The 25686-nt window shown below is 38.7% G+C and overlaps 1 protein-coding gene and 1 pseudogene across 1 annotated transcript in view; one reads left to right on the forward strand and one right to left on the reverse strand.

The window, feature by feature from the left end:
• Positions 1 to 25686, forward strand: part of FAT3 (FAT atypical cadherin 3) — a 687549-nt gene that overhangs the window by 128259 nt on the left and 533604 nt on the right. Inside the window, exon 2 of the mRNA XM_050759265.1 lies at positions 9453 to 12761. Coding sequence (XP_050615222.1) covers positions 9470 to 12761 — 3292 coding nt within the window. The 5' untranslated portion in view covers positions 9453 to 9469. The remainder of the gene's footprint in view (positions 1 to 9452; positions 12762 to 25686) is intronic.
• On the reverse strand, positions 23010 to 23772 carry LOC126936296 (phosphoglycerate mutase 1-like; annotated as a pseudogene).

Raw genomic sequence — 25686 nt, forward strand, 5'->3', positions numbered from 1 at the left:
TCCAGAGTAAATGCTATTACTAGGAAAGGTTTTCTTTTCTTTTCTTTTCTTTTCTTTCTTTTTTTAAAATCTTAAGCATGGGAGAATACTAATATATTTACCCTTTGGTTTCTGTCAGCGAGGCCTACAAGAGAAAAAATGAAATAATGCATTTTTTCTGGAATATTTTCATCAGACAGCCAGGCATAGGAGCAAATTATATCCTCTCCTTACTTTTTTTTCCTCTTGTACCATGATGAATTTCTTTCTCCAGAGAGAGAAGTGATTTTTAAAAGGCTTGAACAACATGCTAATCTTTCCTTCTGATAGCCCCTGGTTGAATTACTCCTGAATTTGAAGCATTTACTGATGAAATGATACTTGACATTGACCAGTGTTATATGGAAATATTTCTAGCACCTGGGGAGAAAATAAAGGAGGGTATTCATAACACTGCCGCTGTGTGGCTGAATCTTCCATTTTTCTCAGAACCAACTTGAATTACTCTTGCTTCACGCTGACTGACTTCTTTCCTAAGAGACCACTCTTAGACAGGAAGATTTGCATCATTGGAAAAAGTTAGAATTTAGAGCATTATTATAATGAAAAAGGTTGGGTTTTGGTAATGGTCTACTTGGCTGTTTGGCAGAACCAGCTGAAGGCTTTGGTTTGGGATTTTTTTTTCCCTTGTGGAGAATGACAAAGGTGATATTATATCCCTGTAAATAAAACACTCTTCTTGTTATAAAGCCATACTTAGACTTAAAGCTCAGGGTAAGCAAGCAGAGTTTTCCACAGAGAGGTGAAATATGACCTTGGCTTTTGGTTTTATATCTCAGGATATTTTTGACTTGGCCAACTGCTTTTAGCCATTGACTAAGTAAAACTAGATACGAAAAACTACAAAAATATATGGATGATTATTCAACTTTGAGAAGATTCTTCTCTTCATGTTAGACCTTGTAGCTCACAGAACTGTGCAAATTCTCTATTTGCTTTTTTTCTAATCAGAAAAAAATGTTTAGCACAGCAAATTATGGAGCAGTTGTCTCATTCTTCAGTCGAAATGTGGGGATATGTTTATATGACAAGTATTGGAACAGTTTCTTCAGGGATAACACTCATCTTAGTTAACATGAGAATTTGTACCCTATGATATGGTGTAGGACGAAGGAGAATAATGAACTAGTCTTTAGAATCTTGTGATTGATTGTACCTCACTACTAAAGCTTTCCAGACAGCTAGAGCCACAGTGTCTAGCTTAGAGTCAATGTTGCCCCAACTCTATTTCACAGAACACTCTTTCTTTAAGACTTTGCAGTATAGGTGTGGGGTATAGGGAGAAAGAAAGGAATTCATGATCAAATAGATTTTTGAAATTGTACCTATTATGCCCCTTGGGATCCAATTTACATAGCATAATTGTGCATGTAACAAGTATTTACTGAATTCTGACTATGCACCATGGAACTTTATTTCTAATAGTGAAGTAGACAATAAGTGCTGTAGTCCTCACTTATCCGTGGTTTCACTTCCCAATGTTTCACTTGTCCACTGCCAACCATGGTCCCAATATATCAAATGGAAAATTACAAAAATAAACCATTCATAAGTTTTCAATTTCATGCCATTTTGAGTTACCTGATGAACTCTCACTTCATCCCTCACTGTTCCTCCGACGTCCTACTGGGATGGGAGTACTCCCTTTGTCCAGCGTGTCCATGCTGTGCATGTTTTCCACCCCTTAGTCACTTAGTAGCTGTTTTGTTATCAGATCACCAATCCTGGTATTGCAGTGTTTGTGTTCAAGTCACCCTTACTGTACTTAATAATGGTCCCAAAGGTCAAAAGTAGTGATGCTGGCAATTTCAATATGCTGGAAAGAAACTATATGCTGCTTCCTTTAAGTGAAAAGGTGAAAGTTCCTGACTTCATAAGAAAAGAAAAAAATGCTGAGATTGCTAAGACCTAGAGTAAGAGTGAATCTTCTATCCATGAAGTTGTGAAGAAGGAAACATAAATCTGTGCTAGTTTTGCTGTCACACCTGAAACTGCAAAAGTTACAGCCACAGTGTGTAATAAGTGCTTAGATGAGATGGAAAAGGCATTAAGTATGTGGGTGGAAAACATAAACAGTAACACAAACTGATTGTTGGCAATCGGGTTTGGTTTCAGGCATTCACTGGGTGTCTTGAAATGTACCCGCCTCAAATAAGGCTAGGGGAGGGCACTATATCTACTGTGCTTTCATATGGAGATTAAAAAGCAGAGTAAATTTTTAGAGGTGACTCAGGATGGGAGATGAGGGAAGTTTATTTTGGAGCGTATTAATGGCTACAGGAAGTTCTACCTTAAGAAACCTCTTTATCTTTGTTCAACTAGTGTTTCCTAAAGAATATTTTAGTTGCCAACCTATATAGAATTAGTGTGTCATGGAACACAGTTTGGGAAATGGTGGGCTAGCTATTTCCACAGGGTCTTTAAGTTTTATGATTATAATTCCTCATTGGACTGATTTTCATTTCATCTTCTCCCTGGAGCCTGCTGTAGAGTTAATGGTGTATGCTGACTAGCCCAGTCTGCCTCACCAAAAATTGATTCAATTTTTACAATTTCAAGGCTGTTTGTTAGATACTATAAGAAGAAATAAGGCCCATAACTTTTCTTCAAGGAGTTTATGGTCTAGTGTATACTTTAAAGATACACATAAGTAACTAATCTGAGGAAGACCGTACCGTCAGAAAGGTAGGTAGAAATAAAATACAGACAATGTTTAGAGCAGTGGTTCTCAAAGTGGGGTCCTCTCAAAGAGAGGACCAGCATCTCTTCAGAACTTGTGAGAATTGTAAATTCTCAGGCCCCACCCCAGATCAACAGAGTCAGAAACTCTGCAGTGGTACCCACAAATGTGAAATTTAACAAGCTTTATGATGGTTCTGATGCTCTCTAGAGTTTAAGAGTCACAGCTTTAGAAGAAGTGATGCTCACATTTGAATGGGAAATCTCCAAAATAGCTTCATAGAATTGGTGGGTGGCATTTTATCTAAACCTTCTGAGTAAAACTTGTAGATGCAGATGGATAGAGACCTGCATTCCTAAAGGAAACAAGAGCTGTCAGAGTCACATTAACAGCGGAGACCTCAGGTCTAGTTTTAGCTGTTTTATAGGCAAGCTCTGTGACCTTGTTCAAATCACATAACCTGTCTCAGTCTGTTTCCTCAATGGCTAAACTAGGGTGTTGGGGTAGAAAAGTTTATGATCCCTTTGGCTATAAAACTCAGTGACTTTATATGGCTTTGGCTCAGTATTTCATTATATAATGTGAATAATGGCATAACCTAAATTATTGTGATTCAAATACTTCGTGTATTATCTTATACATTCTCTAGCTACAATGGTTTGTATTTTAAAAAAAATAACCTGCATCAAAGCCTTTTTCTTCTTTTCAGGCAGCCATTAGCACCAACCAGAGAGTAAAACTTTATTCCCAAGTATGTCATACGAGCAGTCTATAACTGATTTCAGGAGCAAGGACCCAGAACATAAAGTGGTGCCATGAGAATGGTAATTTGAGTGGTATCAGAATAGGCTGCTCTAGAAGATAGGCCTAAGCAGTATCTGGCTGTTCTGGGACTCATCATTGCAAGGAGAAATCTTGCTTGAACTCCCCAGGAATTAAATGCTAGGTCTAAGGAGTAGCTCCCTAATGCAGCTGTAGTTTTCAGAGTTTGAAAGTGCATACACAGGGATTGAAATCAATTACAGAGCTTTGGCAATAGCTTTTGGCCGTGTCGCCATGCACAAGACCGCTCTGTGGCATTGACTCTGACCCCTGGCACAGTTTGTGATCTGTGAAAGGGTAGCTTTCGTATTAGGGGTGGTCCCTCTCTGGACCCTTTATCCTTACCTCAGTTTTACTTGTTTTTTGTTTTGTGTTCCTGCTTCTGAAAACCTTAATAATTATGTCAATTAATATTCATGGAATATTTACTATGTGCCAGACACTATGTTAAGCCTTTTACCTGACAGTGGGAACTCTTATAATCCCCATTTTAAAGCTAAAGAAACTGAGATTTAATGAAGCTTTCGATATTAAACCTAACGTCATCCAGCCACTAGATGGCAAATCCTGGATTCAACTCAGGTTTGTCTGACCTTTGAGGCTAACATAGCTTTTAGTAAAGAAAGGACATTCTTTCCTTTACCTTTGATGTGTGTTGTTTTTTTTCTACTGGAAAATAAAACGTAGAGTAGGTTGTAAATTTTACTCCCTGTCTTAATTCCCAGATTTTGTCTTCTCTAAAATCTGCCTTAACTAATGATAATAGCTAACAATTATATACTATGTGCCATGAACTGTTTTAAATATTTTTCCATTTATTAACTCAAATCCTATTTGGTAGGCATTATTGTTCTTATTTTATAGAAGAATCAACTGAGGTGCGAAGAGGTTCAATAGCTTGCCTGGGGTCATAGTAAATGACATAGATGGGATTTGAATGCAGGCAGTCAAGTGCCAAAGTGCACGTTCTGTAACCGTTGCATGCTCTGCCTTTGTGTTGGCATTGGCTCTGGCACTGCATACACCGAAGCGGAGACTGATCTTCTATTTGTAGTTTGAACACGGGTCACCTTCTTCAAGGACTCCTGTCAAGGGGACTCTATATTGACTTTGTTCTTTGCTTTACAGCCTAACATAGCAAATTTCTTGAGTATCCTCCCAATTTGGCTAACAGAATCCCCTCACAATAGAAAAGATAGGAAGAGAGGGAATGAAAATGAAATATATATTTAAAATACATTTTGTAGTGTTCAGAAGTCTCACCAATTTAAGCAGACCAGATTAATGTTGGCAGAAAACAGCTTTATCAGGTTACCAAAGCAAGCATAGGTACCCTGCAGAGCCACGGCTGTCCCAGAGAGGTAGTCTCTGTGATTGCTGTTCCCTGCCCCCAAGGTCTCTGGTATTTATTCATCCATGGGAAGAAAAATCTGCATGCCCTTCCGAGTCCCACAGTAAGATCCATCCTAACAGAACAGAAGGGCAGGATGGGGAGTCACACCAGGAATGCCTCTGAAAAATAAATGTCTCGAAGATTGATGGCTTGATGATCTCTTTGGAGATTATATAAAAAATTATTGATTATGTTAGTAAGTTGTAGAAAATAGGCTCTGAGGTTGGGAACTAAGTGCTTTCTTTAAAATAATCTAGAAGCAGTAGAATAAATCAATGTGTGGAGCATCTAAAACACTGTAACTATCATATTGGCTTCACAAATAGCTTGGCTTCAATGTAGAAAAGGCAATATTATTTTTTAAAAACCTGAACAGTTGTCTTGGCATACTAAAAAGAAAAGAAGACAAAATTTGATTCTAGAATTTGCTTTGCAAAATTTTACAACATTCCTAGCTTCTAGCACTCATTTATTTCCTAATCAGTGGGAAAACTACAAGGCTTTTAAAAATAATTTGTGTCAGATAGAGCTTTTTTTTTTTTTTTCCTGTGCCACAATAAAGATACAAAAGCCTTAAAAGATATTTTGTTTTCAACAGCTGAATTGACAAACTTAGTCCTGCTCAATTTTTTGGTGTTAGGTCTACATTTCAGTACATGATAATACCACTCCATTTATGCTTGTTTTGAAGTATTTTCTATTTGCATTTAAGACCACTGATTCTGGTTTATAAGAAAATAATTCCAGCAGTGTATCTTGCTGAGAGAAAAACTCACTATGCAAAAGCACTAATTTTTGAATAGTTAAATTGATGATATGTTTTCATATTATGACAGCATTCTTTGCCTTGAAAGATTCACAGAAAGATTTGTAAAAGTAACTATCCCCTTAGGGCACTTAAATGTTTATTTATAAACAGCTAACTACTTAGAGGAGGAAATAACACCAGGGAGAGAAATATGGTGTCAGAAAAGGAAGATGACTCCAACATAATGATAAACCACAGTTCTAAAATTGTAATGGAACTCAATGAAAACTAATTCAATTGAAGTGTGTTTCAGTTTGACATTAGCTCTGAACCTGGGAGACTTAAGACCTGGTATTAGGGGAATCTCTTCATTTTATGGGCCCTAGTTTCTTCATCTGTAAACTCAGGAGATTGGAACAGATGATCTTTAAGGCTCCTTTGAACCTGTATAATTTCTTGATTCGGTTTCCTGAAGTAAGATGTGCTTTTTGTTGGGGAATAGGAAACGGAGCATATTAAAAGCATCTGGGCCTCTGGTTACATTAGTACTTAGTGTTCTGTTCAACAAACCAGCGTTGTTTGCTTCCTGTGTCGGGGGTGCTGTACTGGGTGCTGGGAATAGAGTGATGTACTTCCCATCAGTTTTCGTTAAGTAGAAGTCCAGAGTGCGAATGAGGGGGCAGATTCAGAAAAGTTCAGTTGAACTGAATTTTTCGTGGGGGAAGTTTTCCTCTCTGATGACCATGGAGTCCAGACTCCTTGGGCAAAGGATTAGCAAAATTACTGTTACAGGAAGTCTTCTCAGCACAGAATAGTGAGTGAGAAATGAGGCAGAAACTTTAGTTGTATTTTTCTGGAGCATTCTGGGAATGATCCCAGTGTTTCACCTTGAGAGAGTGTAACCTAACCTTTGCATTCCCTTACAAGAGACTTGCTTCCTTGACCATGTACACATGTCCACAGTGAGCCTAAACATTTCTCCACTGCTTTGGAACCTTTTGAGATGATGAAATAGAAGAGACTCCTGAGGCGTACAAAATACTATTAAAGCTTCTGCTAGTGTACTTCTGTGATCACTAAAGAGAGGTTCTGTTGCTCCCATATTTCAGCTGACTGTGCTCCACAAAGTAGACACCCAAGCACACTGGGATTCGCCACTCTGCTAGGTAGGACATTTGAAGCTACTGCATCCAGAAAACCCCAAATGTATCATTTTCTTAATAAAGTTTCCTTTGAAATGACCAGCAGCCCAATGGTGTCTTTCTAGGAACTTACTGAGCAGGGTCACCAGCGGCCATCTGACTTGGTCCCTGACCTAGTTACCAGAGCTGCTGTCCACAGGCTGCCTGTTCTACTTACTTAGCACATGCGATGCCTCTAAAGAACTGCATGTGAAATTAACTTCCTTTATAGAAGCTTACTCCCTTTTTCGGCTTTTCGTTTTTGCTGTCTGTAAATGCCTGTAAAGTCCGTAAATTAAACTTGACTTTTTCTATTTGTAACTCCATGTTTTCTACTGGATACTTAAGCAGATGATAGCAGCAAGATATCTTACATTCTCAGGCAGAAGCAGTATTTGCATGCTCAAGGTTTCACTTCAGGAGAGTCTCTCGTAAGGTGGAGCTAAAAAAAAAAAAAAAAAAAAAAAAAAAAAAAGGAAAGCCTTGTGGGGTATGGAGAGAGCCTGAGCTCTAATCTAGGGTCTGCCAGACTCTATCAATGACTATTAAATTTAGACAGTTTCCACAGTTTTATAACTATGTGGGTTAAAAGATAAAGACTTTTTCCTATTTTAGCCAGTAAAATTAATCAAGGAGAGGGGAGAAAGGAGGTATTCAGCAAGAAAAAGTTAAGTCTATTTAGACTTAACTAATAAAGTCTAGATAGGAAAATGAGGTTTTATATTCTCATTAACAAAAAGGTTATAATAATATGTGCCTTGCTAATCTTGGATATGAAAGGGTTTTATAACTCCTAAATATAATTTGTAATATTTTAATATGTTAAACTCCTATAGGGTTTTTTTTTTTTTTTTTTTCAGTTTGCAGCCAATAATTAGAACTACATTAAAACCAGAGAGGAGATAACCAAAAAGATATGCTGGGGGCAGGGATGGGTTGTGCTTTTTAAAATCAATGATACATGTTGACTATTTCATTAGAATTAAATTATGTCATATGTGCTTCTAGGATCCTTAATTATTTCATTCTTGCTTGCAGGTGATTTTGAGAGAGTGATTGTGTGATGGGAAAAGCATGGATTTTAGGGAAAGATTAAGGTCTGAGATCCTGCTTTGCTACTTGCTGGCTGGGGAACATTGCTTGGGCAAATGTCTCAACTAAATAAGATTAACTTCTCTGACCCTCAGTTTTCTAATATGTCATTGGGTAAAATGGTACCTATTACTTAGGATTGTTGTGAAGATTAAATATAACAAAATGGGAAAATGACTGACACAGTGCCTACATCATTGCATGCCTGCAAAGAAATTCATTTCCCATCTCCTCTCATCTTCACGTTCCCTGTAGAGGAAGAAAAGGAGAATATCAAGGGCTTGCAGAGTGTAAGACTGAACAGAAGAATTCGTACTCGGGGGTTCTAAAAATCTGATCCTTTGGGTATGAATAGACTTAATTTTTTCTTATTGAATACCTCCTTTCTCCGCTCTCCTTGATTGATTTTACTGGCTAAAATAGGAAAAAGTTTGCATCTTTTAACCCACATAGTCATGAAACTGTAGAAACTGTCCAAATTTAATAGTCATTGATGAAAGTAATTGGAAGTATCTCTTGTAATTTCGTAAGTTTTTCTTGCAAGTAATCACTCTTACCTCCCTTGTTCTGAATAGTTTGGATATCACTCCAGTCATATAACTCCTTAGGGATTATTGTCTCTGCTTTGTAACTTGACACTTTGTTCATTCTCATGGCATTGCATTATGTATATGCCTTGATCAGTTTAAAAGTAAGCACAATGAAAGATGGTAATACCTTGAAGCATTTTTAAAAGATTATAATTATAAAATTAGTTATATAACTACTGATGAACAATGTTCATTAAAGAAAAATTAGAAAATGCAGATATGCCACCAAATCCCACAACACAGTTAATCCTTTTTAAATATAAAGATTCAGTTGCACATATAGATGTTTATATAATAATAGAACTCATGCTATATATGCTGTTGATGACCTCTTTTTCCTTAGCATTATATCTTACTGCATCTGAAAATGCACATCTTTTATATCTCTATTTTTAATGACTCCATATTATTTTATTTTATGAATACATCATGAGTTATTCAGTCCTCTATTGATAGGCATTTAGCATCTCTTCAATTTTTTTTGTTACTTTAAAATGTGCTATAACAGATATGTGTTTAAATGTTTCTATAGGATAATTACTACAAAGGCAGTTCTAAGTCAAAGGTAAATGCACTTAAGACCTCCAATATATACCTCTAACTTGACCTTCAGAATGTAAGAAATCTTGTACCAATGAACAACCCTGTCAGCAGTATAAAAGTGTTATTTAAAACAAAGTGTCACTTGAAAAAAATTCTTACAAGATTCGGCTAAATTCTAGTAATCTTGGGTTCCTCATTTCCTAGTAGTGGCAAGGTTTCTAATTTTTTCTTATATTGCTGTTTTAGTCAAAAGATTTTATGATAAAGTTTTGAGAAGCATGGTTTCCTAATAGTTATTTCCCACTCTCCCACTTCTTCTAGGATGGTTAATTTATCTTTTCTCTCTCTCTTTCTTCCCCTCCAGGATGGAAGTATGATGTGATGGATATAATTATGGGACACTGTGTGGGCGCACGGCCTCCTCCTTGTTGCCTCATCCTCCTGCTTTTCAAGCTTTTGGCCACCGTCTCCCAGGGGCTGCCGGGAACTGGGCCCCTGGGCTTCCACTTCACACATTCCATTTATAATGCTACCGTGTATGAGAACTCAGCAGCAAGGACCTACGTCAACAGCCAGAGTAGAATGGGCATCACCTTAATAGATCTGTCCTGGGATATCAAATACAGAATAGTGTCCGGAGATGAGGAAGGCTTTTTCAAAGCAGAGGAAGTCATCATTGCAGATTTCTGTTTTCTCAGAATAAGAACTAAAGGTGGCAATTCTGCCATATTAAATAGGGAAATCCAGGATAATTATTTATTGATAGTAAAAGGTTCTGTCAGAGGAGAGGATTTGGAAGCATGGACCAAAGTGAATATACAGGTTTTAGATATGAATGATCTGAGACCTCTGTTTTCACCCACAACATACTCTGTTACCATAGCAGAAAGCACACCTCTAAGGACTAGTGTCGCTCAGGTGACTGCAACAGACGCAGATATTGGTTCCAATGGAGAATTCTACTACTACTTTAAAAATAAAGTTGATCTCTTTTCAGTTCACCCCACGAGTGGTGTCATCTCCTTAAGTGGCCGATTAAATTATGATGAAAAGAATAGGTATGATCTGGAAATTTTGGCTGTGGACCGGGGAATGAAACTATATGGAAACAATGGAGTGAGCAGTACTGCAAAGCTTTATGTTCACATTGAGCGCATAAATGAACATGCCCCAACAATCCAGGTAGTCACTCATGTTCCTTTCTCATTGGAAAAAGAGCCGACATACGCAGTGGTGACAGTTGATGACTTAGATGATGGAGCCAATGGAGAGATCGAATCTGTTTCCATCGTGGCTGGGGATCCTTTAGATCAGTTCTTCCTGGCTAAGGAAGGAAAGTGGTTGAATGAGTACAAGATTAAGGAGAGGAAGCAGATTGACTGGGAGAGCTTTCCCTATGGCTACAATCTCACTCTTCAAGCAAAAGACAAGGGATCTCCTCAAAAATTTTCAGCATTAAAGGCAGTCCACATTGGCAACCCCACAAGAGACACTGTCCCCGTTAGATTTGAAAAAGAAGTGTACGATGTGAGCGTAAGTGAATTTTCCCCTCCTGGTGTCGTGGTTGCTATAGTAAAACTAAGTCCTGAACCGATAGATGTGGAATACAAATTATCTCCTGGTGAGGATGCAGTGTACTTCAAAATTAATCCTCGGTCAGGTCTGATTGTTACAGCACAGCCACTGAATACTGTTAAGAAGGAGGTTTATAAACTGGAGGTGACAAACAAGGAAGGAGATTTAAAAACACAAGTCACCATCAGCATAGAAGATGCGAACGACCACACCCCAGAATTTCAGCAACCACTCTACGATGCTAATGTGAATGAAAGTGTTCCGGTGGGAACCAGTGTTCTAACAGTTTCAGCTTCTGATAAGGATAAAGGGGAAAATGGGTACATCACCTATAGTATCGCTAGCCTGAATCTGTTACCATTTGCCATTAACCAGTTTACAGGTGTTATTAGCACAACTGAAGAATTGGATTTTGAATCCTCCCCAGAAATTTACAGATTCATTGTTAGAGCCTCTGACTGGGGTTCGCCGTACCGCCATGAAAGTGAGGTCAATGTGACTATTCGAATAGGAAATGTCAATGACAACAGCCCTCTCTTTGAAAAAGTGGCTTGCCAGGGAGTTATTTCATATGACTTTCCAGTCGGTGGACACATCACAGCAGTCTCAGCAATCGATATTGATGAACTTGAACTTGTAAAGTACAAAATAATTTCTGGAAATGAACTTGGCTTCTTTTATTTAAACCCAGACTCTGGTGTTTTACAGCTTAAAAAATCACTGACAAATTCTGGCATTAAAAATGGCAATTTTGCCCTCAGAATTACAGCAACTGATGGAGAGAATCTTGCAGACCCCATGTCTATTAACATTTCCGTCCTACATGGGAAGGTGTCTTCAAAGAGCTTCAGCTGCAGAGAAACTCGTGTGGCTCAAAAGCTGGCAGAGAAGCTACTCATTAAGGCAAAAGCAAATGGGAAACTGAATCTGGAAGATGGATTTCTTGACTTTTATTCAATTAATAGGCAGGGACCATATTTTGACAAGTCTTTTCCTTCTGATGTGGCTGTAAAGGAGGATCTGCCAGTTGGTGCTAACATTCTGAAGATTAAAGCCTATGATGCCGACTCTGGCTTCAATGGAAAAGTGCTATTTACAATATCAGATGGAAATACGGATAGTTGCTTTAATATTGATATGGAAACTGGGCAGCTGAAAGTCCTTATGCCCATGGATCGAGAACACACAGACCTCTATCTCCTTAATATCACCATCTATGACTTAGGTAATCCACAGAAATCATCATGGAGACTGCTGACCATCAATGTGGAGGATGCTAATGACAATAGCCCAGTTTTTATTCAAGACAGTTACTCAGTTAACATTCTTGAAAGTTCAGGCATTGGTACTGAAATCATTCAAGTGGAAGCCAGAGACAAAGACTTAGGTTCTAATGGTGAAGTGACTTACTCAGTCTTGACAGATACACAGCAGTTTGCCATCAATAGCTCAACTGGAATCGTTTATGTAGCCGACCAGTTGGACCGGGAATCCAAAGCCAATTATTCTTTGAAAATAGAAGCGAGGGACAAGGCAGAAAGTGGTCAGCAACTGTTTTCAGTTGTCACTCTTAAAGTTTTTTTAGATGATGTCAATGACTGCTCCCCGGCTTTCATTCCCAGTAGCTATAGTGTGAAGGTTCTTGAAGATCTCCCTGTTGGCACTGTCATTGCTTGGCTTGAGACCCATGATCCAGATCTTGGATTGGGGGGTCAAGTACGCTATTCCTTGGTCAATGACTATAATGGGAGATTTGAAATAGATAAAGCAAGTGGGGCCATCCGCTTGAGCAAAGAGCTTGATTATGAGAAACAGCAATTCTATAACCTTACTGTGCGGGCCAAAGACAAAGGGCGGCCTGTCTCTCTGTCATCTGTTTCCTTTGTTGAGGTGGAAGTGGTGGATGTCAATGAAAACCTCCACACTCCCTATTTCCCAGACTTTGCTGTTGTTGGATCTGTAAAAGAAAACTCACGCATTGGAACAAGCGTGCTGCAGGTGACTGCTCGAGATGAAGACTCCGGAAGGGATGGAGAGATCCAGTACTCCATCAGGGATGGCAGTGGTCTTGGAAGGTTCAGTATAGATGACGAGAGTGGTAAGTGTAATATTTTGTGCCAAGAGTGTTGTTTCAACTCTTTTAAATGGTCAACATTGGAAAAGTAAAGGAATGTTAGGCCACTAAAATAGAATGACAAATGAGGTTGCATTTGGTGCAGAGACGACGCACGTAGATGCTTTTTCTTAGAATGTTCTGGTTTGTTAGAAGATCTGTTTAGACACTAACAGCCGTGGTTTCCAGTGGGAGTCCTGGTTTGTTCTGTTTTGTTTTTTCTTGCTCAGCACTACTGCTACCAGGTCATCTTTTGATAAGGCTAAGTAATTGTCACTTCTGTTGATTGTACTCCTGACCCTCTCTAAATGAAGGAATCTGATAAAGTAAATTACATTTGAATTGGCTTTAAGTTAGAAGTGTGAAATGGATTTTCAAATGGATCTTATATAAGAATCTTTCCCTTTACAGTAAGGCTTTGCAGAAGTGATATTGCATTAGTTGCTTGGTCTTTTATCTTTCATGGGTTCGTCTGGTCCTTGAATGATGGACATTTGCACTCTGTAGCTCCATTAATATAAGGAGGTGTGCTTCTACAAATGCTTTCTTAATGGAATAAATGACTCTTGCTATGAATTTCATTTATAAAAATTGATTTTAAGAATTTATTTGTAAGGAGATTTTTTACAAAACATTTAAAAATATGGGGCAAAATTGTTCCAGTATTTTTATTGCTTCTGACTTACTTTTAAAATTATTCATTCATAGATAAAGATACAGGTTTTTAGAAATACTTGTTATTGTCGCTATTTGTCTTTAAAATGTTCATGTGCCTGGACACATGCATGTCTCTGTGTATGTGTATGTTTCTGTTCCTTTGCTAGCACTGTGCATTTCTCTAGACTTTAGATTGTAGACATCTCAAGTGAGAGCCTGTGTCTTCCCTAGTCTTGTTTAAATGGTAATATTAGCACCTTACCATTTTCAGAGCTCATTTACATACATTAGATACTTATCCACAATATTCATAGAGTGCTTTTGCTCCCTTAGTCAGCTCAAGCTGCTACAGCAAAATACCACAGACTGGTTGATTTAAACAATAGACATTTATTTCTTATAGTTCGGGAAGCTGGAAGTCCAAGATCAGGGCACCAGCACAGTCAAGATGAAGGCCTTCTTCTGGGCTTGCCAACTACCAACTTCTTGCCGTGTCCCCACATGGCAGAGAGAGCAGGCTTTGGAATTTTTCTTCCCATAAGGGCACTAATGCCATCATTAAGGCTGTACCCTCATGACCTCATCAAAACCTAACTTCCTCCCAAAGGCTCTATCTCTATATAGCGTTACATAAGGGTTTAGGGCTTCTGAGTATGAATTTGTAGGGGACATATATGTACATTCTGTTCATAACAGTCCCAGTGATGATGATTAGAACAGGAGGTAGGAAGGTATCCCTATAGACATACTAACTGTATATCCACAATACCAGAAAAATGATTTAAGAAACTATATTAAATATTAGGTAGCAAGAAAGCTGTATGTGCCATCTCAAGTTTAAACTATAGCTTTTGTATACATAGGCTCTAATTATGGCCAGTGTAAATTGTAAAATTGGTCTTCATAGCTATAGTAGATTAAAAAGTCAATGTTAGGAAATTTCACCCTGACTTTGCCACATACTGTATGTTATCATGTATCCCTTAAAATTTGGTTGGAATATATGTCTGCCTTTTAAGTACAAAATGTTAAAAGAGGGGAACTAGCCTTTACCGAGTGCCTACTCTGTACTAATACTTTACTACTAATAATAATGAGTTCATTGAGTACTTACAATGTGCCAGACACTGTACAGAGGGTTTTATAGACAGGTCTTATTTAATTCTTCCAAGAACACCATGAGGTGGGACTGATAATTACCAACTCATGAACTGAGGTTCAGAGAAGACATAGAATGTGGAGCCTACTTTCAAACTTAGCTTTGTGTAACTGCAGTGTACCTTGCTCTCACCCATCTCAAGATAAGTTGGAATTTCCTTGCATGTTCCCAACTACACTGAAATTTGGTGTTGAGCTAAAATCTGTAAGGCAATAAAGTATTAAACAGGTTTCAAAATCCTTGCAACCCTGGACTTATTGACTAATGGTGCTGGTCATTGATTAACCTTCCTGATTTCTTTATAGTCCCATTGTTTGTATGGCTCTCTAGTGATGAACTTGGCATTGAGACTCAGGTAAATGTGGGTAGGTAGGTCATAGGAAAAGTTCGAACTGAATCATTCACCACTGCTATATAGATGACTACATCAAGTCATACCCAATTGTTTTTTTCTTTAATCAGGAAGTTGCATTTTGGTTTACCTGATACAGTGAAAAGTAGGAACAATTTGGTATTAGTGGCCTAGATTTTCCCACAGGTAACTTGCTACAATGTTTCTACCTTGGGTATTACTTAGAAAAGATATGTATTTGCATTTGCTCCATTATATTCTGAATTATATATATATATTATAAAAAAAACCCTTTAATTGGCCAGTCATGGTAGCCCATGCCTATAATTCTAGCACTTTGGGAGGCCAAGGCAGGTGGATCTCTTGAGCTTAGGAGTCCCAGACTAGCCTGGTCAACATAGTGGAATTCCATCTCTACAAAAAAATACAAAAAATTAGCTGGGTGTGGTGGTGCATGCCTGTAGTCCCAGTGACTCAGGAAGCTGAGGCAGAAGGATCACATGAGTCCAGGAGGACGAAGCTGCAGTGAGCAGTGACTGCACCACTGCACTCCAGCCTGGGTGTCAGAGTGACACCCTGTCTTAAAATAAATAACAATTAAAAATAAAAATAAAAACTTTTGTCATCAGCGATACTAATGCCACTTATATTTTCACATTGCTTTGTGACTTAAAAACCTCTTTCCTATAAACATTAACTCCTTTGAGTTAAAGAGTAGCTAAGTGAGTTTATAAGGTCACACAGGTTTTAGAGGGTATAAGCTGCATCTTGAACCCACATCTCCTCAGTCCTAATCCAGTGCCCTTTTCTTTCAATTCTTTCATGTTTCTGATTTTTTCATAGTTTTAAAATTATAGTAGCAATGTCTTTCCTCCTTTATTATTTCATTCCGTTCCCTTCTCTTAGAAAACACAACTGGGTTTTTTCTCTGTATTACAGGAAAAAAGGTTTGGGCTTGTTGAGTTTTTTAATGAAGATTAGAGTGTCCATAGAATCTTAACCATCTTTCTTTCTCTCCTCTCAACACTTCTAGATTTTAGAATCTAAGCCCAAGGAGCTGATGAGGAATGACCACCTGGACTTGTTTCCAGGTGATGCTAGGGCTGAAGAGAAGTTTGGCAATTGTATGCCCAATAAGAGAAGCCATCACCTTGGTGCTGTTGAGTTTGTACTACTGTTGAATGATCCATCAGTTTTTTGCTTCCAAGTGCTAAAAAAAAAAATATGGTTTGAGTTGCTGGCAGAATGAAAAGCTGTTTAGCCCTGTAGCAATTACTGACTCTCAGGGCTAGACTCCTTTGTCTTTATTTAACCTGTGGGCATAGAATGGCCTAGACTTGCTTGGATTTGAGGCTTTTAAAACCTTTAAGTCAGCTGCCAAAGATTACCCAAGGGTTTGCATTGGTTAGCAGCTCTCAGAGTACACATGAGTCACCTGGAGGGTTTGTTAACAAATGCAGATTCACAGGCCAAATTCCCAATGCTTGTCATTCAATAGGTCTGGAGTGGGAGCCCAGGAATCTTCATTGAAGCTTTTCAAGCATTTCCTCCTCATGTGGTTTGCAAACACTACCCTACATTTACTTGAGCTACTCAGACAATGGCTACCAGATTATATGTATCTTTTCTGTAAATTATTTTTTATTAGTTTTTTGAAAGGCAGAGACTTGAGCTCATGTCTTAAATAAATTTCTTTTCTAGTCAACTTTTACAATTCAAATAAATCTTTTATTATTTATTAGTGGTGATTTTTTTCTGAATGCTTTCCCAATGGATAAAAATCTATTTCTATGCTTCAGTAATTGTAGTGCTTAACGTTTTGTGACAGTGTGTGTGCTGGGATTAGTTGATACATTTAGTAGTTTTATGTTCTTGACTTTCTTGGAGCTCTGCGAACCAAACCATACCTTTGAAATTCTTTGCTATGCACAAGCATTTAATAAATGTTTAATAATGTTCACAGTAAATGGATTAAATGGGGGCCTCCCAGACTATAGTGGATTTGATCACGATTTAAATCACTAGTCTGGAAGATGCAATTTAATCATTTTTTTTTCTTCACAAAGAATGCATTCTTATTCTTTGACACAACAGGGATTCATATTCTTGACTACTCTGAGGTTTTACACTGTTTTAGAAAGAGCACAGTATATATCTCAAAATGTAATTTTCTATAAATATTTTGGAAGCTACAAACTTGAGCAATGGTTTCACCCTTTCTATTTATCTGGTTAATTAAAGAAATATTTAATTGAGATGAACAATTTCCAATTAGCACTTTAATCATGGATAATTGGGAAGGTATTTTGCCATCCTTTATTACTAATTGGATTATTTCTTCCATTTATCAAGTACCTATCTTGTGGCAGGCACTGTGCAAGGTACATTTTAGGTACTATTGTTAATTGCCACAGTAATGCAACAAGGTAGGGATCACTGAGGCTTGCCCAGACAGGGTCACACATCTGGTAGCTGTTCAGAGCTAAGATTTCAACTCTAGTGTAATGGACTCAAAATCTCATGTTATTGTCCCTCTTTTTCAGTCCAGCATGCCGTCATAACCTTGTTACACATATGTATTTGTCAGATTTTTCTGGATTATTGCTATATAACAAACAACTGTGAAACTTCACTGGCTTATGGAAATATTTTTTTCTTGCCCCAGACTCTGAGGGAACAGCTGAAACAGCACTGTGGCAGAGTGGATTGACTTAGGATCTGATCCACATGTCTTTTTATTCCAGGACCCAGGCTGAAGGAGTACTCGCTATCTGGGATGTGATGTTCTCAAAGTGAGAGGCAGGAGCTCAAGAGGGCTGGTGCAAACTTGCAGTGCCTCTTAAAGCCTCTCTTCAAAACTGGCTCACGTTCCATCGGCCAAAGCAGGTCATAGGGTCAAGCTCAGCACCCCCCATAGCTCATGTTAGAACCTAATAACAAATGTATAGTGTTAAGACGTGGGGCTTTTGGGAAGAGATTGAATCACGAAGATTCCACCCTCATGAATGGGATTAATGTCCTGATAAAAGAGGCTCCAGCTAGCTCCCCTGCTCTTCTGCCATATGAAGGCACCTAGCAGGCAGCATCTATGAGGAGCAAGTCCTCTCCAAACACTGCTGGCACCTTGATACTGGACTTCCCAGCTTCTAGAACTGTGAACAATATATTTCTGTTGCTTACAAATTACCAACAGTGTAAGGTTGTAAGGTATTTTTTTTATGGCAGCTTAAACTGACTATGACACTCCTCCAACAGGGGAGAGGGAGAGAGGAGTGAATAATTACTGAACAGTAGAATAGCATGACATAGCACATGACAACTCTCACAATCATCTTCATAAGTTTACATTAATTGAGCACTGCCTATGTGTAAGGCACTGCGCCAGGTGCTAGTGGCACAAAGAGGCACGGGTGTAAGAAATGGGTAGCTGACAGGTCACAATGCAGATGCAAGAGATGATGCTGGCAACAGTGGCAGCAGTGCTTAACATCTACTGAGCACCATCTGTTTGTGTGCCAAGTTCTGTGCACACTGCTTTAAACAGATGGTCTCATTCAGTCATCCCAGGAGGTATGGACAGTTATTTTCTTATTTTTTCATATCTGCTGTTATGAGGAAAGACTCATAGGCTCCGTGCCTATGCATTTACATTTACCTTTCTTTGCATTGAGGCTCTTGAAAGCATTTCCCCAGCATATCTGAGCACAGAATGCTCTTTATTCCAAATGCTTTGATAGACCTAGCAGAGGCTTAGGAGACCTGATGTACTCTTTGAATTCAAATAGACAAACCAAAAAGGTGTTTGAGACATATTAATTACCGTCAAGCTAATTATATATATTGTGAACAGATTATTCCAATAATAAATAAATAATAACTTTATAATTGTGTTCAGAGTTGGGCGAACTCTCTCCCATTCACCTCTGTGATCCATTCGGACTCTTCTTTCTGCTCTGTGCCCAGAGGCTTTTTGACCAGTGGGCTCTTTTGCTGTCTGACATCTCTTGGTTCCACCAATGGGAAAATAAGAAAGAAGGAGAGCCAGGTCAAGATATTCATCCCTTTGACTCATTCTACACTGGTTACTGTGGGCTGGATGCATCCCTCCACGGATGGGTGGTAACAGTTCCTTGCTGTTACTAGCCCTAGATTACCACACTATTTTTGTTTTCTTTTGTTTTACTTCTTTAAACTCTGCCCACTCCTTTGTAAATAGTCTATTTATTAAATGTTCCTCATTATCCAGTTTGAGTGTGCCATCTGTTTTCCACCAGGACCTTGACTGATAAAATATTTTTCTTATTTAAATATTTCTAAAATAGGTTTTAAGTTTTAAAATATTTTGCATACCGACATTTTCTAGCAATTTCTACTACAGTTTCTATAATACTGCTTTGATGTGTTGGTACATTTCAGTACCAACAGTAGAGAGAGAATAATTATCTAATGCTTTCATTTTATAAGATAAGAAAGTGAAACCAGAGGACTGTATCTTCCCATCTAACTTATGCTCTCCACATCTTTTCTACCATGAAAGGACAAGTTTTGTTTGGTAAAGAACCTGTGTCACCAGACAGAAAAAAGAGGGGTTTGGCCGGATGGTAGGGTACCAGGATCTTTCAAGCTCTCAAACATTGTGATGCTGTACTTTGATCTTCTACAGGGAAAAGGATTTATTTCAGCTGGTGGCCAAGGAAAGAATAAAGGCAAACAACTGAGTAGCTTTTATTTATTTAGTTCAATTGAAGAACTGTTCACTAGCTGCCAGTGCTGAGTCTAATATTCTTTGTCCAAAGCCTCTAATCATCATAGTCAAGAGTGGGTGAGTGAAAACCAAGAAATGGAAGAGCTGTATTGTTTGAAAAATGAGGAGCTCTTTGTCATTGAAGAAACCATTAGCTTCAGCCGAGATATTTAAAAGAGTGATTAATTCCTATAGTTGCATCTCTCTTGCATAATGTAATATAATATAAACTTCTTTTGTCTCATATTCAGAAGCACCAGAAATCATATTTTGTCTTATAACTGGTTGTTAATCTTTCCAACTTCTTTTCCCCAAACTTGCCTGGCAACTCCTGTTTGACAAGTTGAGGAGTAAGACAGATGTTATTTGGTGACTTTGGTTTAATTCATGACAAATCCACAATAAATGGCATCCCCTGTCCTCATTCTTTTTTTGAGATGATATTTTTACTCTTGCCCACCTAAATCAAAAGAGGCTTGTTGCATTTTGGCCCAGGCTTGCCCTTAAATTTTCCCCTTGAGACCCAAGCAGGCAAGGGAGAGGAATGAAGTTATGATCAAGTGACAGCAGAAACTTTTCTTAGCTCTAGACTTTTTGGTCATAATTATTTGAGAGAAAAAAAATAATGTTTCCCTGAGGAGTCCTGAACACTCTACAACATTCTGATGAACTTTGTAGTTGTCATGTAAGCCAGGTGGGAGAAAGGATTAGAAGCTTCTGGAAAATCATAAACGGCATGTTTTTATTACTCTTTTCAGCAGGTGCCTTCTTCTTGACCTTTTCATAACTGTGGGCTGAGGCAATTTTAATATAGTACTGTTGGTTCAAATCTGTAATTATGTCTGCATTGTGTATCAGGCTTGAACTGCTATTGTCTCTGTATAACTAGTAAATGATAAAAATAATGACAGTCATAAAGAGGTAATCCAAACAGGTTGGCAAACCTACAACCTGGAAACTTGGGTGGTCTTTTCTCTGTATGCAGTCTTCCTTTTACATTTAATAATAGACATTTTCAATGGCTTACCAGCCCATCAGGTCAGGGTCCTCATTTCCCCAGTGCCAAGTGATGCTGTGTTATTTTTATTTCTTCAATTATCAAACAGTGAAATTTCAGAATCCTAGTAAGTACAGATTACCAAAACTACCAGATTATATTGCTTCATGTATTTGTGACTCTCTAGAAGGCAGTGGGATAAATTTATTGTCCTTCATGACTTCAGATAGCTTGCATATCATTTCAGTCTTCTAAGAATGGTTTTCTGCTAGTGTTTTGTATGCACATTGAAAGATACTTTTATTTATCATTACAGTTGGAAGAATTATAGAGTTTGATAAATATTTATGTGATGCCACTACATTCACAATGTTTCATTGAAAAGAAAATGAAATGAAAATTAAAATGGGCTGTAGTCTGTATTTTTCACTTGCCAGTTTTTATGAAAGCATGTCTTATCGACAGACAGAATCTACAAAGAGTTGTGTGTAGGATTCAGTTCAATTTATATTAAATTCTGGGCATTGGTATACGAGTTATTGAATATAATAGGACTCTTGAAATTTTCCCATTGGATGTTGTAGGACTTAGCGACTCCTCTGGGCCACTCTTTGTGATTAAATTCACAGATTTTCATTTGCATAACATAGTTAATATTCTAGTTGGTTTTAAAAAGCAGTATGCTGGTGAGAATAATACTGAGTAAAATAACAGATCGCATATGAAATGTCTTGAACTGAAAGTGAATAAAAGTTGAAAGAATTAAAATAAAAGGCCAAGCACAGCGGCTCATGCCTGTAATCTTAGCTGTTTGGGAGGCCAAGGCAGGAGGATCACTTGAGCCCAGGAGTTCATGACTAGCCTCGGCAACAAAGTAAGATCCCATCTGTACCAAAAATAAAATAAAAAATAAAAAATTTAGCTGGGCATGGTGGCGTGCACCTGTGGTCCCAGCTACATGGGAGGCTGAGGTGGGAGGATCACTTGTGCCTAGGAGGTTGAGGGTGCAGTGAGTCAAGTTTGTGCCATTGCACTCCAGCTTGGGTGACAGAGTGAGACCCTGTATCAAAAACAAACAAATAAACAAATGAATTAAGATAAAAGTTTGAAGTACACACACATACCCTAAAAGATATGGCAAATGGGCAAATGGTAAAAAAACAAACAAACAAACAAACAAAAAAACAAAGACTTTGTAGTTGCCTTTGAGATGTGTAAAATAGAGTTTAAATCATTTTTATGATCTTTTTCTTCCATTTGCTTCCTTAAAAGCCTGCCTCTCTTCCTTTCCCCTTCCTTTCTCCTTTTTCTTGACCTCTACTTCTTCCTTCTCTCATTTCCACATTTATCATGCACCTGCTCTCTGTTGTTATAGAGCTTTGAGCTGAAGAGGATGTAAAGATGATTTTTTAAATTGTACATCATTCCTTTATTATACTGATCTGGAAAAAGGACTTAGTACAGTTGTGCTCAAATGAACACTGGGCCTATGTGGCAGGGCCAAGCAACTAGAATATGATGCAGAAATCAGTCAGTGAAAGACACACTTAGGACCAAGAGGCATTTCACAACCATGAAACAAGGTGGGGGAGAGATTCTAAAATAAACAGCAGGAGGCACTCCTGCCCCGCATAGGTCAGGGAGCTTTTCCCATATTGGTGTGAGGAATGGTTTACTTTCTGATGACCACATGTGGGACTATTTCAACTGCCACAAGAAACCCCAGAAAGGTTATTGTTTTGGATTATTTATATACACTATACTTTTATAAAAGTAAAGGTAACACATACACTAAAGTCAGGATTGATCTCAACCTGCTAGAGCCAGCTTCTCTGGGGTGAGGGAGGAAAGAGTTGTTTGTCACATCACCATACAGGTTGCATTCATCTTCCACTGAGTGACTAGAGCCCCCAGGCAATGGCCTGACTCTGAAGAGCACAGGACTGGCTCCAGGAATAGATCGGCTCTCTTTCTTCTCCTCATTGGTCATGGCTTAGAATGGTTCCTCCCCACAAGTCCTTAGTAAACAAAGCACTGGCAAAAACCCAAGTCACTACCTTTCAACACTCTTGGAAAAGGAGAGCTTTTCCTCAGTTTGGACTGAGAACCCATGCCCTAGAAGCATTATTCTGACGAGGTCATAAACGGAGTGGCTACACGAGACAAAATGGCTGAAATGAAAATGGGAGCCACTGGTCCCCATCTGCAGTTTCAACTTAAGATGCCTACAGATGTGCTCAGTGTGACATGTGCAGGAGGGAGGTGCACAGGGATGTGACAGACAGGGAGGGTGCTCCTGAGGACAGTAGCCTGCCCGCCAGCCCTCACTTCTTGGCCTTGCCCTCGGCAGCCACAGTTTCCATGGCTTTACCCATGGTCTCTTCATCCCCCAAGAACTGCATGCGCCTGATGGGCTTCAAGTCCTTGTCCAATTCATAGACAATGGGAATAACCAGTTGACAGGTTCAGCTCCATGATAGCCTCTTCAGAGACCTTCCAGATGCTTGACAATGGTTGGAAGGCTGTTTCCATGGGCTTCAATCAGTACCCATTTCCCCTCCTTGATCTGGGGAGCTATTTCTTCATTCCAAAAGAGCAGAGTTCTGGTGGTAGCATCATTCAGACTCTCACAGGAGGGTAGCTGATCTTCAGTGACGTCTGCATACCTGTGATCCTTACTGATGTTGCTGTAGAAAGGATGGTTGGGCTTCATCAGAGGTGGTGGGACATCACAGGAACACCTCCAGATCTTTACCTGGGCCTCGCCATGCTTTGCAGCAGTTTCTGCTTTATTGACTGCAGTCAGACACCCACAGTGCCCTTATTGAGGTGTCAAGTCCTCATTACTGGCAGCCACATCTGATCAGTGGCATCTAGCACTGTCCAGATTGTCAAGATCACTCTCTTCTGCACTGAGGAGAAGCAGATATCAGATTTGGAGCCGGCATCTCCCAGTGCCTGCCTGCGGTACTTTGCTTCCTCGTGGCCTACCGGGCTCAGGTTGGCATTGTACCAGCCACTGAAGCAGTTCTCCAGGTTCCACGTGCTCTCTCTGTGGTGGATCAGTACCAGCTTGTAGGCAGCCATGGTGGTTGTCTGGGCATGTGGTGCCAACTGGTACAGATGATTAAATGAAGAACTGGTAGTAGAGGCTGGGCATGGTGGTGCACAGCTGTAATTCCAGCACTTTGGGAGGCCAAAGCAGGAAGATTGCTTGAGCCCAGGCATTCAAGATCAACCTGGGCAATATAGTGAGACCCTCTCTCTAAAAATAAATAAATAAATAAATAAATAATTAAATAAATAAGGTGGGCATGGTGGCACACTCACCTATAGTCCCAGCTAGTGGGGCAGGGGAGGGCTAACATGGAAAGTTCACTTAAGCCTGGGAAATTGAGGCAGCAGTGAGCTGTGATCATGCCACTACAGTCCAGCTTGGATGACAGAGTAAGGCCTTGCCTCAAAAAAAAAATAAATAAATAAATAAAAATAAAAAAATTAAAAAAAACTTATAGTAGAGACAGAAAAGCATGTAATCTAATTGTATATCATGTGATACAACATGAATGAGTGTCTTCTACTGATCATTCATCATGTTCCCTGCGGCCTTAGGCTCATCCTTCTGCATTGTGGGATGAGTTTTACAAATTCCAATTGGAGACACAACAGTATGAAGGATAACTAGAGCACTGAAGTGAGTTGATAATGCTATATAAGCAAGGGTTAATTGTCGAGGAATGCCTAATCCCAGAAATGAATCCCAGTTTTGTGGGGCTTGAAGCTCATACTATTTCGAATGCCTGTTTTGAGAAAAAGAATATCATAAGAACAAAATTGTGTTTGTTTAGAACAAGGAAAACAATCACAGCAACTTAAAAGTTTGAAAGTCAACAAATATGACAGATATCACAAAACTCAGAAGAATAACCGTATTTTTTTAAATGCCTGACAAACATCTCTAATGCTTTTTTTCTTACATTTTTGGGTTGAAATTTTGCTTGATTGCCTTTCCCTAGGATAACAATTTTGTAATCATTGCCATAGAAAATAAGAAAGATTATTTAATTTTTTCGCTACTGTGGTTGACTGAAATTTGTGTTTTTTATTATTGAGAGTTTAGAACCATTTCTCCAAAGTCACAACTTGTTATTTTTAATGACATGTCAATTTTTAACATTGTGTCAAATTTGGAAAAACCTCTATCTTTTTCGTACAAACTGTTACAGATACTCTTGCTATTAATAATACTGCTACAAGTCTGTGTTCCATAAAAAACAACAACAAAAAAAAACTAGTAATTTCTGTTTCTGTGAGTTTTGTCAACAAAAGAAAAACCTTACAGTGCATTTTTAACTTGTATGCCGCATCATCCAGGAGAGAACTTTCGTTTTGACTCTGTAGGCAAGAACAACGTCTTCTAATGACACATTTACATGTCTAATCATTTCGTAGTTTTCCACAGAATAGCTTCTGGCTCTGTTCATTTTAGCCTAATTTCTCCTCTACCACTGCCGTAATTCTAGTGCCACCCACCTCAGGTTATATTCATATGGTGATACCGGTTTTGGTCTTACTTCCATGCTAAAATGCTGGGTGTCTCAGTGCAATGGATAGTGGGAGTATTTTTGGAAGCCATTTCTACACTGGAATGACTAACAACTGTATGTATATATGTGGAATTGAAGATGAGTCATTTAAATAATCCCACTAAATGAAAATTAAATGTATCCTTGACTTAATTCTCTTTTAGACAGATCTCCATACTGGGTGCAACCACTTCACGTAATGTGATGTAAAATGTAATCAAGGGGAAAGAGAATAGAAATTTTGAATTGATCTGGATATTTTGCGGCCGGGCACGGTGGCTAAAGCCTGTAATCCCAGCACTCTGGGAGGCCAAGAGGGGCAGATCACGAGGTCAGGAGATCGAGACCATCCTGGCTAACACGGTGAAACCCCGTCTCTACTAAAAAATACAAAAAACTAGCCGGGCGAGGTGGC

The sequence above is a fragment of the Macaca thibetana genome, chromosome 14 (assembly GCF_024542745.1).
Source record: "Macaca thibetana thibetana isolate TM-01 chromosome 14, ASM2454274v1, whole genome shotgun sequence".
Lineage (NCBI taxonomy): Eukaryota > Metazoa > Chordata > Mammalia > Primates > Cercopithecidae > Macaca > Macaca thibetana.